The sequence below is a fragment of the Myotis nattereri genome (genome assembly GCF_964212035.1).
Source record: "Myotis nattereri genome assembly, chromosome: 12".
In the NCBI taxonomy this organism is placed as follows: domain Eukaryota; kingdom Metazoa; phylum Chordata; class Mammalia; order Chiroptera; family Vespertilionidae; genus Myotis; species Myotis nattereri.
In genome coordinates, this window is record NC_138087.1 from 31,830,593 (window position 1) to 31,843,134 (window position 12,542).

Sequence of the window (12,542 nt, forward strand, 5' to 3'; positions counted from 1 at the left end):
CCTTTGGTGCCCAGGCTGACGCTCTACCACTAAGCCACACAGGCCAGGGCCTGATCCTATCTTTGATGGCATTACTTGGCTTTCCTTCCTGGTACTAATCACTTATTCACTTACATTAGTCATCTGTTGTATCTGTCGTATTCCCCCTACTAAAGTGGAAAGTCACAAGAAGATAGAATTTGACTCATTCAGTACTGTGCCAAGCGGCATCTCTGATGCCTTGCACACAGTAGGCTCTCTAAAAATAGTTTGTGTTTTATTGATTTTACAAAGAAGATTGAGAAAACGAAGCGTTGCCCAGGAGGCATATAAAAGTCCTATTAAATCAGATTGGCTCGCGCTAACTATTGTTTTGACTTACTGAAGCCAAACTAGACTTGAACGTCGATGTGTCTTCAGGGAAGAAGCCAAATGTGCTAGTGGAGAAAATTCTAACTTCTGTTTAGCTGGAGAAGTTGAATTGGCCCTGTCATTTCACCTGGTGCCAAGAAAGCAGCTCCCATCATCCTGCCAATGATAGACGATTCTCCAGCGCGGCAGAGCCTCCTAACTCTCTCTCAGAGCGATGCTGGGCTTCCTTCCACCCATGTGTTCACAGGCTGTTTCACAAGAAGTGACAGTTTCTTCTCACAGAGTGTTGCCCCAAAGGTGGCACACGCAGAGAGGGAGACTCAAGGGGAACAAGAGAAGCGAGGGCCGCCCCATTTTACAAACCAAGTTATGTGCGTCCTAGCACAAAGGCATCCTGGGCCCACTTCCTTGTGAATGAGCAGGGGGCTGTGTGTCTCAGTGGAGGCTGGGATGGCACGAGGGGAAGAGAGTGCGGAATCTAAGCTGTCTTTGTGTTTTCTCCCCTCTCGTGTCTCTGTCTGTCCCCTCGCAGGCTCTGAAAGAGTTCCAGCTGGAATTTCAGATCGGACACAGTCGCCAGGGTGTCAGAGGCAGTGAATCCGAGCTGCCAGCGCGTGCTGCTGCCGGGCTACAGGATGGTGCGGGCAGCCAGGCCGCTGCTGCTGCTCCTCGCCTTCTTCCTCCGCGCGGATGCTGAGAGTAAGCTATTCTCCCCTGCACTAGGGGGCTGGACCAGAATGAGTGGTTTTGTTTGCAGTTGGCACCGGGGCTCAGGGCCTCTGAATGGGTTTCCTTTGGAAGTAAATCCTGAGACACTGTGGGATTCTCCTTGGCCACCAGCCAGCCTTTGAAAGCGATTATTGACGTGACTTCCTTACCACTTCCTCTCGCTTTCTTAATGCCTTCTCTTTTTGTGCATCTAACTGCTCCTACTGTTTTGTCTTTTTTTTTTTTATACTGTTAACCAGTCGGGTGGCAAAGATACTATGAGGCCAATGACATAAGGCAAACTGGGGTTAACCAGTTGGTGTTGCCAATAAGTAAATATTGTTCAGACCCATCAGAAACTTCTTTAGTTTTGTGGATATTTCTATGTTTAGCGAAACACACAGTGTCACAGTGAGCCCAATTAAACCTCCCAGCCCCTTATAGCTGTCATAGCAGCTGTTCCCATGTACTGTTTCCGACAGCTGTCGTCGAGTACAGCATTCAAACAAATCAAGCAGAACTGACAACTTCGTGGCGGGATGAAGGGCGTGGAAGTGTGAGAAGTCTGTGGAGCAGAAACAGCAAAGTTTGGGTTCTTGGACTCAGTTCATGAGACGGAGATTGTTTGTGGTCAATTAGCTTGCCAATTAATGAGAAGATCATATCTCCTCCGTAATTAGGGCATCATTCGGTCTACCTTGTCCACATCAGTTTCTTTTCCCATCTGTCCTGTGGCCATTTGGAAGCGATAGTACTGGAAACAGACACGTCTGTGGCTTGTACTCACAGCATGTCTGGTTCCTCGGGAGTGGTTTAGCTCATAGGAGAGTTGGCTGTTCTGGTTGGGGATCCCCTGGTCCTATGAAAATGTGTATCATCTGCAGTCATTAGCTTTTCCCTCCACTGACTATGTTAGTGAGATTAAATTTGATTCATGGTAAAGATGTTTCGGAGACACGGATCCTGTGTCGTGTTGGCCCCTATTAATTGCATTTTGACAAGAATTTCCTCAATAGCAGCCAATTTCTTTGTTGAAATAGGAGCTCCGTTTTCTAAAGAGAGCTTCCCAGGAGTGAAAGAATAATGTTAATAATAGGATACATATGGAACACGCATGCTTTAAACACAACATTCTCTGGTTAATAATGTATATAGTTTCCTAATTAGCACTTGGGAGTGTTGGTTTAGAGTGAAGCCAAGGAATTTTTCATACAATGCCAGCAAATAATTAACTGGGAAAAGACCCAAATGAAAGATGCTCTTGTTATTTTAAAGCCCTTTATGTCAAAACCGATTTTAAAGTTGAAATCTAAATTTAGTTTATTAAAGAAATCAGGCATATGGCTTTATTTTCCTGTTTTGGCTAGAGTGAAAAAATTGAGTTGTTTTACAACTGGTACGTTTTGGCAAAAGCATATGAAGACCTTGGGAACCCACTTTAATATCAGATGGCAGTTAGAGATTTTCTTTGTTATTAGATAGAGTTATTTGACAAGTTATCCTTCCAGATAAGTAAGAATGCTCTTCTACTGAGTACCTGTCCTCATGTATAATTCTGTGGTGGGAAGTGGCAGGCCTATGCCAAGAGCTTAGGAATACATACAATAATGATTTAAAACATACATTCTAGTATAGGTGATCATCCCCTCCTCCATCTCCTGCCCCTCCCCTGACTTCTCCTTCTCTTTCACCACACTGCCTAAACCGTAGAGTCTTACAAAAGCAGTAACAAGGGCATGGTTAGCAGTTTTTAGTTAAATGAGGATATGTATCATGTTATATATGCATGTGATACCAGCTTTCATAACATCAAAATGTAACCTGGGAAATGATCCATTCTCTCTCACTCTTGCTATTGCAACTGAAGTGTGGGGACAGGGGTCTTAAGACCTTTGCTAATTCATTTTGTTTAGTTTGCCCTTGTCCTTTCAGCCTTGATTTAGTATATGTCCCCTTTATCGGATTCATTTGGCATTGTCGAATAGAGTGTTTAAATGAGTCTGAGGTTCCTGGTGAGGAACCTCAAAAATGAGCCATTTTTTCTTTTGTACATTTTAAAAGGAGAAAGAACATCATTTAGCAATCCACTGGAGGATAGTCATGGTACATGAAAGCACATGGTAGAGTTGGAGATCATTTAAGGCACTAAGAATGTTTAAAGAACAATTGATAAAATGGGGTTTAGATTGTAACCCATTAAAGTGTTCCATTACCTTCTCTTACAACACTAAAAAGAATCAAGATATAGGTAGCACTGACGAAAAATTTATTTTCTTCACCATCATAAAGATAATATTTCTCAGGCTTCTGTTACCTGTGTCGCCAGTTTATTTCTCAATGTCTTCAGTAGCACATTTAGCCATATTTGTTTTTCCTTTTTACTTGTTTTGTATTTTCACAGGTGATTGGGAGTTACATTTCACATTTTAATAGTAGTTTGTCAGAGCAATTTGAGAACTATTAAATAATTTTTTCCCCCTTTTGAAGAAGCAGACTATAAAGCATTAGGGAACGGAAAGAAGCCCCTCTAGTTTACAATGTTAATTTAATGTGTTCAATGTACTGCCTTTTGAAATGATTAACTCCAAAGAGCCAGTGAGTCAGGATTGTAATCTGCTCTGTGGAACGCCATGGGAAAGTGTTAGGTGTGATGTTGCATTAAGTAGGAGAGTAACTAGAAGCCTTGGTTCAAACCCAGGTGGAAAAATTGTGGTAATATCCCTTAAGCAGAAAATTACAGTCTTCGCCATTGCCAATTTAAAATGGCCTACAGGTCCCCACTAGTAAGTCTGCAATGTGTGTATGGATCTCATTTCTTTGCCTTCCTCTGCCGTGAAGGCTTGGAATGATTTTGCTTGTTGCTTGAATACATGTACACACGGTAGAGCTACAGTCTAGAGAGAGCTAAGTGTGACTTCTGCTTGAGCACTAGCAGCAGCTCTTCCTCAAGCCAGGCCAAACAGTGTTCTAGTTTAGATCATGGTCTTATTGAAGTCAATTCAATGATAATGGGCATGCAAATTTGAGATGAATTTAGATTATATAATACTAGAGGCCCTGTGCATGACATTCTTGCACTGGGGGTGGGGATGGGGGTCCCTCAGCTTGGCCTGCGTCCTCTCACAGTCCAGGGCCCCTCGGGGGATGTCCTACTGATGGCCGATTTTAACTCAATGCAAGCCTGGCAGCTACTGTTAGCACCCTTTTTCATCAGACTAGTTTCACATCAATGAACTCACTTACCGCTTACTGTTACATTCTAGACCTGAGTTGATACTTCGGCCACTACAATTGGACCTGCATGTTTACTGGATCATCATTAGAAACATAACTCTTGATAGTTTCATTCCTCAAATGGTCTCATTCATCCATTTTCTACTGACTTTTGTCATTTAAAAAAAAATCTCTAATGGTGAACACGCCTTCATTTTCCTTCCTTAGTGTTAAGGAACCTTCCTCTGATCCCTATGAACTCACTGCATTTCCATCCTGTATGAAAGGAATTCGTTTCCCCCCATATGTTGTTATATCACTATATCCAGGGAATGTGTTTATTTCTTTGGCATTGGAGAGTAGACTGATGTCTATGCTGTAAGATAATCATTTTCCCTTTATCTGTTTCCTAATGAGCTGCATAGGTTAAGCATTAAGAAAGTGACCTATGAATTCAAACTAGTATTAAATTCTGGCTGTCATTTTGTAATCTGGAACATGATACATCATGCTCTCTGCCTCAGTTTCCCTATCTTTAAAATGTGGATGATGATGATGTTGGTAATGATGATGGTGGCGTAGTTAGTAAAAAAGAACTTTAAAGTAGCTAAATTAGCAGCAGCCAGCTGTCTGCAGCAAGGAAAATATTGCAGTTGTTTTATTGATCCCCTAGGCCAGTGGTCGGCAAACTCATTAGTCAACAGAGCCAAATATCAACAGTACAACGATTGAAATTTCTTTTGAGAGCCAAATTTTTTAAACTTAAACTATATAGGTAGGTACATTGTTATTAACTTAATTAGGGTACTCCTAAGGCTTAGGAAGAGCCACACTCAAGGGGCCAAAGAGCCGCATGTGGCTCGCGAGCCGCAGTTTGCCAACCACGGCCCTAGGCCCATTGCAGAGTTTTCTATATTAATTACACCCAGTAAAGCTGTATCTACCTAGTAAGGTTAAGAATATGTTTCAGAATCAACAAATATGTACATTTCAAAGCATTTTGAGTGTAGAGGGATGTGCTTTTTAAAAAAATCTGAAGTATATTTGTTATCTCTGATCTCTGTTTGTGATGAGACCCTAAGCTTGAAGGATGGAACAGTATCTAAAATATTTGTGAATTACTTATTGCTAATAGCCTGGCTGTGACTGATTACTCTTTTGTATGATGCCCATTCCTTTTCCTTCACATTCCTGGTGTCTCATTTTCCTCAGTTACCTATGATTCACAGGACTCATTTCAAACAACCTTCATTTGTTTGGGAGCCTCCTCCTTCCTACACATATTCTCTTGCTTCAGTTAATTCAGAAAACTTCCAAACAGCAGGTGTCTTGACATGCAGAATCAAAGAGATTCTTGTGTGGAAACCAATCCCCTCACCTATAATTTTGTCTTTCCTCTTTTCTTTCTTCATTTTGCTTTTGCTTCATTTATTCATTCACCAAGCTACTGCGTGTGTGTGTGCACTTGCATGAAAAGCTTTGTGCAAAATTATATAGATATAAAGGTTTAAAGAAGTGTGGTTTCGTATCAGTTTGTACTCTGTCTTCAGAATTCATCGTTCAGTTTTCAGAACTCTCCCAAGCAGTGTTTTCAGACTCTCTCTCCAGGCAGGAAGTTGCCCTTAAGAATATAGACTCAGGAGGTGGAGAACAGGTACTCAGATCCTGGCTGTGCTATGCAGTTATTCTGACCGTGAGCACGCTGAAACTCTCAAGTGCCTCTCAGCTGCAAAACGCAGATTGAAAATAACATGCACTTGATATGGTTATTATAAGGATTACATTTAAAAAGAAACTGCCTGTGAAGCATTTTTCATAATAGGATTAACTATTCACTAAATGTTGGTGGCTATTATGCTTTTTTGCTCATTAGCTTGCACCATTTCCACATTAGAGGCATCCATGTTTAGATCTCTGTTGACAGTTATCATTCCATTAACTTCATAATTTGAGCAGTATCTTTAAAAATGTAAATATATATCTTTATTACATTTGTGCATTGAAAGAACATTGACTGATTGGCTCATTCATGTGTTTAACAGTCCCTTTCATATATGTTTATTGCACACATATTTTGTGCCAAGTTTGGAGTTAACTATTGGGTATAAAATGATGAGGTGAATGTGAAACTGCCCCTAAAAGACTTAAATTCAAGTGGGATAGACATGTATTTGACCTTAATCTCAAAGTCTTGTACTTTCTAACTATGGTACATGTTATGAGGGCAGACAATAGGGAGATAAGTGGCTCATCTTTCAGAAGGGTAATAAAAGGTTTTCCTGAGTGATTTTTTTTTTTTACTTTGAAATAATTTTAGACTTAAAAGAAGTTTAAAACGTTTATAGGAATTTCTCATGTATCCTTCACCTAGTGTTCCCCAATCTACACTAATAAAAGAGAAAGATGCAAATTGACCATACCTTCGCAACACCCACCAGCCAATCAGGAGTGAGTATGCAAATTAGCCCAATAAAGATGGCGGGTTAATTTGCATACACAGGTGCCTAGTGGCTGGGGGCGGGATGCAGGCCTCCGCACAACCTCTACTGCTCTTGGCCTCTGGGCATCATGGGAAGGCGGAAAGGCGGCTCTGGGCTGGAGTGAAGGTGGTGCTAGCAGCCAGGGGAAGGAAGGCCCATTCTTGCACGAATCTTCATGCATCGGGCCTCTAGTAATAGAATAATACATAATGACAGTACATTATCAAAATCATGAAATCAACATTGGTACAGTAGTATTAACTAAACTATAGATTGACCAGTTTTTACAACTCAAAAGGTATATATGATTCTCTTAAATTGGATCACATGGATGACTTTGCATGAATTTTGAGCTAGTAGAAGTTATCAAGTGAAAGAGCCATTAGAGCCCAAGAAAGAGCATACTCATCTACCCAGACAAGCTTAACCCAGGGTGTTCTTGGGACGGAAAGAATGGATGTGCCTGGATCCCAGAGAGTGAGGAGGAGAGAGACTTCAAATCAGACTAGACAAGTAGATAGACAGTCATTTTATACTGCAGTTATTAAATGTGACATTAAAGTATATTAAGTACTTAGATCTTCAGAGAACTTGTTCAAGATCTTGGTTTTTTATTGTAAGAACAGCTGCAGGGGTGACAGAAAGAGATTTACATTATAAAGACATCAGTGAGGCTGCAAGTGAGAGAAATTCTTTGGAGCCCTGGCCAGCCAGATTGGCCATGAGATCTGTTAAGATCTGTTGGAAGTTATGGGGAAGAAGGGGGACAAGGAACCAGAGTAGAGGAGGGGAGGGAGACTGGACTGCTTTGACACTTAAAAAATCATTTTAGTTGACTTATGTGAAGGGACATCCCCCTAAAACTTGAGCCACTAAGAGATTACTATAATTTGGAATGAAAGAGAAAACCAAGCCATAAAGGGACCTCATGCTTATTCAATATTACAGTTCCATACAAGTAATCTGTTGGTTTTGTGTGGGTTTTTTTTGACATGGCATTATGTTTCCCCCCAAAAAATTATACACTGCTCATTCTTACGATCCCACTTTGTAAGTTAAGGTAATATTATTTAAACTTACATTTATATTAATATCTGTAAAGAAAATGTGGAGTGCAGAATCAGTTCAAAATTATGAGTGAAGTTCAATATCCTACTTTAAATGATGTCTCAAGTTTCAATCTCTGACGAAAGTTTTAAATTCACTCTACAGTGTGTAATATGTTATATGATGTCACAACAGTATGTGACAATTATCATTAAATGTGATATTAAAATATACAAATACTTAAATCTTTATTTAAATAAAAACAACACATAGGAATATAATGAACAACATAAACTGATGAACAAGGACTGATCCAGAGACGGAGAGGCATTGATTGGACTGTCGGGCCTTGGAGGGAAGGTAGGGGAGGGTGGGGGTAAGGAGGAAAGATCAACCAAAGGACTTATATGCAAGCATATAGGCCTAACCAATGGACACGGACAACGGGGGGGGGGGGGTGAGGGCATGAGCGGGGTGGGGGTGGGGGTAGAGGGTAACGTGGGGATAAGGACACATATGTAATATCTTAATCAATAAAAAATATATTTAAAAAAAAACCACATAGTACATTACTTTAGAGCAGTGATTCTCAACCTGTGGGTCATGACCCCTTTGGGGGTCTAACGACCCTTTCACGGGGGTCGCCTAAATAAATCCTGTGTGTCAGATATTTACATTATGATTCATAACAGTAGGAAAATTACAGTTATGAAGTAGCAACGAAAATAATTTTATGGTTGGGGGTCACCACAACATGAGGAACTATATTAAAGGGTCGTGGCATTAGAAAGGTTGAGAACCACTGCTTTAGAGTTAATAATACAGAAAGCATAATAAATCTATAAAAGTAAATACACAGTAGTTCTTTCTTAATTGTTTGCTATTATTATTAAATGTTTAAGATGCTTATAAAGGAGTAAGAGAAAAATAAATTTGCTTTAATTTTTTATCATTAAAAAGGTCCTTCATATGACACAAAGAAAGCCCTCTAATATCCGTATTTTTACTTTAAAAGTAAATTTAAATCACAACATTTAATTTGAAAGCAATATTTCATTCAGTAAATATTTACTCTGAGCCCCAAATAAGCCAGATCCTGATTCCTGTTATCACAGAATTTACATTCAGTTGAAGTGGGGCTGCTGGTGGAGGGATGAGGGAGGAGAGGTTCCGCAAGACAAGGTTATGAACAAAAGGTAAATGAACAGAGTGACTTTGGATGGTTATAAATGCTGCAAAGATAATAAAACAGAGTGTTGTGCCATGACTGTAAGGGAGGGGACTCAGGGAGGAGACGGGGCACCCCTTCATTTATATCAAGGAAGGTAATGCTGAGTGGGACAGAACACTTAGGCTGAGTAATGGGAGGGAATCAGCCATGAGAAAGTGGGAGTCAGAGCACCTGGGAAGACAGAATTTCTGGTGCTTTGCAAAGGCCTTACGGGAAGAAGGAGCCTCATATGCTTAAAGGACAAAGTAAGGCCCAGGAGCTTGGAACAAGCGAGTGAGAAGAGACAGGTAGGAGAGCAGGGATGGGACCAGCCAGGCCATGTGACTCTGAGTCCTTGTAAGGAGTTCGGATTGCTGGGCAAATATGTAGCGGAACAGGTATGTTCTTGAGACGTCTACTATGAAACTTGAATTGGGCAGTACTCTCCTTTACTGGAACAAAATACATATTTCACAGATAGTGCATTGAAGGGTAGATGCAATCTCCTGAGCAAGTTATAGATTCATTGTCTAAACAGCTTAATTGGAATTTCCCTTGTACCAGCCATGGTAGACTCTGGGCACTAAAGCTTTCCATTAACAAAAGCAAAAGTGCTTTCAGCTCTTTAGCTCTGGACAGTTTGGTTTTTCTGTTAAAGCCAATGAAAGTTTTATGTTAGAAGCATGTAATTAAGTGTACACTTCCCGTCATCAGTGTCCATGCCTGCTGAGAACTAGGGAGGGTGTATATGAAAAGTAGGGTTTCAGTTGGAGGGGGTTGACCAACTTAGACCTGCAGGAAAGAAGGGAACGTTAGCAGGTCTGCTCTCTATATGCTTCCATTAGCCAAGATTATAGCACTAGGATCCCTAGGTGATCCCTGGGTTGTATCTCCTCTGTCGATGGCAGCATTAAAGTCTTATCTGGTAAACCTCTTCCATTTTGGGGGAAAATAATCTTTATTGTTTATGTGATTTAACATATTTGGACTTAGTTTTAAGGCCAATGGGGATGTAGGGTAATAAGTAAAATGTGGATTATTAAACCATAACTTGCATGTGTTTTCTGTAAGATAGTACATGTTAACCAACTAGATTTGGCTTAAATTCTGGCTCTTCTGCTTACCTGCAACAGGTGTCTAATTCTTCTGGCCCTTTGGAGATGCTCTCAGTTCTCACAGGATTCTGTGCTGTTTAAATGAGACCCTGTATGTGTCTAATACGTGGCAGGTACTTAGGGAAGGTTAGTTTTCATCCCATTGTACATACGATAATGCTTGATGTGTGCAGAAATGCGCTGTCTAGAATTTTCACCGATTGAGATGGTTTTCAGATTAAGGAATTAAGCAATGCAATATGTATCCGAGAGCAGCAACAAATGGAACAAAGTACCTACAGGATAGACTTGTAATATAATGTATGTGCGGTACTCCCTCCTGTGTTTATGGCATCCGTGTAGCCCAGGGTTTCTCAGGCTTTGCACTATTGACATTTGGGGCTGCGCAGTTCTCTGTTGTGAGAGTGCTTAGAATGTACAGCAACCTTCTTAACTTCTACCCAGAAGCACCTTAGCCCCCAACTGTGACAATGAAAATGTCTTCAGACATTGCTAAATGCCCCCTGGGGGCAAAATCACCTCTGGGTGAGAACCACTAATGGTATGTAAGCTCGAGCAGAATGTTAGGGCAGAGGTTAGGAGAGGTAGACACTGACCTTTAGCTTCTATGGGGCTTGGAAGGGGGGAATTTTGGCAGAAATACAATAGACCTTTCACGGGTTCTTGGAATCAGCAATGCAAATTGGGAAAGAACCTTCATAGATCTGTTCCATATCTGTAAAACCAGAGACAGGCTGCCTCATTTCTTCACGTTGCAGTTTTGTGGTCTGGAGTATGGCATGGTCGGTGTAGGGTTGCAGTGAAGGTGGAATATTAACCAGTGTTCAGTGCTTAGAACTATGCCCCATACATTGTAAGTACTACGTAAATGTTAGCCATTGTTATCTTAACTCTTTATTGTATAGTATATACATTTAATTTGTTAATATATTAGTTTTAATTTATTTTAGCAATAAAATGCGATTTCCCTCATAGTAATGACTGCACTAACACTACTCCCTTGCTTATATAGTTAGTGATTTAAACACTTTGTATCTGTAATCTGATTTGTTCCTGTATATTCTAGGAGCGCACATTTTATCATCACCACTTTTCAGGCAAAGGAAACCTATGGTCAAAGCAGATGACCTTCCTGGAGCAAAAAGATGTCTAGGGGATGGAGAAAAACCTAGAACTTAGCTCTCTTGACTCCTGTCCAGGGAGGCGACAAAACAGTTAAAAAAGAGCCGGCATACGATGCACAAAAATGCAGCCAAAATGTGCACAGAGGCCCAGGTGGTGCCGCCACCCCAGCAGGCCCTGGGGCGCATCAGCACCGGGGTTGTCTAGGAACCTCACTGAGGGTCGGAATGAGGAGTCGGAGTCGTGGAGAAAAGATTATATCATGCCCACAGTTTCTGTACTGTTTAAGGGGCATTGGATGACTTTTTTAGAAAGGCTTTGTTGTGCCCAGATTTCAAAGTTCCCAAGACCTCCAGGGAGCCAGTCAGTCCGATGCAAAAGCAAAGAGTCATTTATTTTCAAACCTAGGTTTGGCTCCCCTGCCACACTCACCGATGCAACGGTAAGCTCCAGTGGCCGAGAGAGGGCGAGACCTGATGGGACCGGGGGTTTTAAAGGGGGGTGGAGTGCGGGCAGGAGAGGGGACTGTGGGCCCCGCCGATTGGCCAGGCGCGAGTCGGTACAGGATGTGGTCATAGTGATGGCGTGCACTTCCCTTGATTATTATTGGTTAGTCCAGAGAAGTCCTGGGTGTGGCTAGCAGCGGCTTCTTCCCGTGAGGAAGCACATGGCACCGTCCCAAAATGGAGGACCCAAGGCAAGATGGAGGGCGCACGTGGCTCTGTCCCAAGATGGAGGACCCAAGGCAAGATGGAGGGCGCAGTCCTTGTCCGGCTCCTGCTGCTGCCGCTCGAACTCGCCACAAGGCAGGATGGCCCTCCCACACAGCACCTGCAGCTGGCCTGCGGGCAGACCGGGACTCCAGCGCGTCTGGGCGGCACAGGCCCAGCAAACGGGGTGCGGCCGGTGGAGCGGCCCAGCCCCGGAGGAGCAGCATCCGCCCGGAGCAGGCCCGGCCATGGGGCCGGTGCACTGCAGCATGGCGGCCTCCCCGAGCCAGGGCACGCGCCGCACTCCGCTGCCGCCGCTGCTACACTGGGCCCGGTCCGGGGGGGCAGCGGGCGGGTGGCAGCCCGCGCCGGGCCGGGGAGCCAATGCCCCCCCCATGGGGCCCGGCGGCCGGCCCACGCAGGCCCCGGTCCCCCCGACCGGGCCCCAAGGGCCGCATGGACCCCCGGCCCCAGCGCGGGCAAGCGGGGAGCCGACCACGGGGGAAGGGAGGAAAGAGCCAGGCTGTGAGGCCTTCCGCTCCCATGACCTCCCCCGTGGTCGGTCGCCGCCCGGCCCCACCCCTCG

The 12,542-nt window shown here is 43.0% G+C and overlaps 1 protein-coding gene across 1 annotated transcript in view; it reads left to right on the forward strand.

Annotated features, from left to right (window-relative positions):
* PTPRD (protein tyrosine phosphatase receptor type D) overlaps positions 1-12,542 on the forward strand; it is a 2,145,631-nt gene that overhangs the window by 1,746,605 nt on the left and 386,484 nt on the right. The window contains exon 12 of the mRNA XM_081103407.1: positions 884-1,050. Within this exon, the coding sequence (XP_080959533.1) occupies positions 987-1,050 (64 nt within the window). The 5' untranslated portion in view covers positions 884-986. The remainder of the gene's footprint in view (positions 1-883; positions 1,051-12,542) is intronic.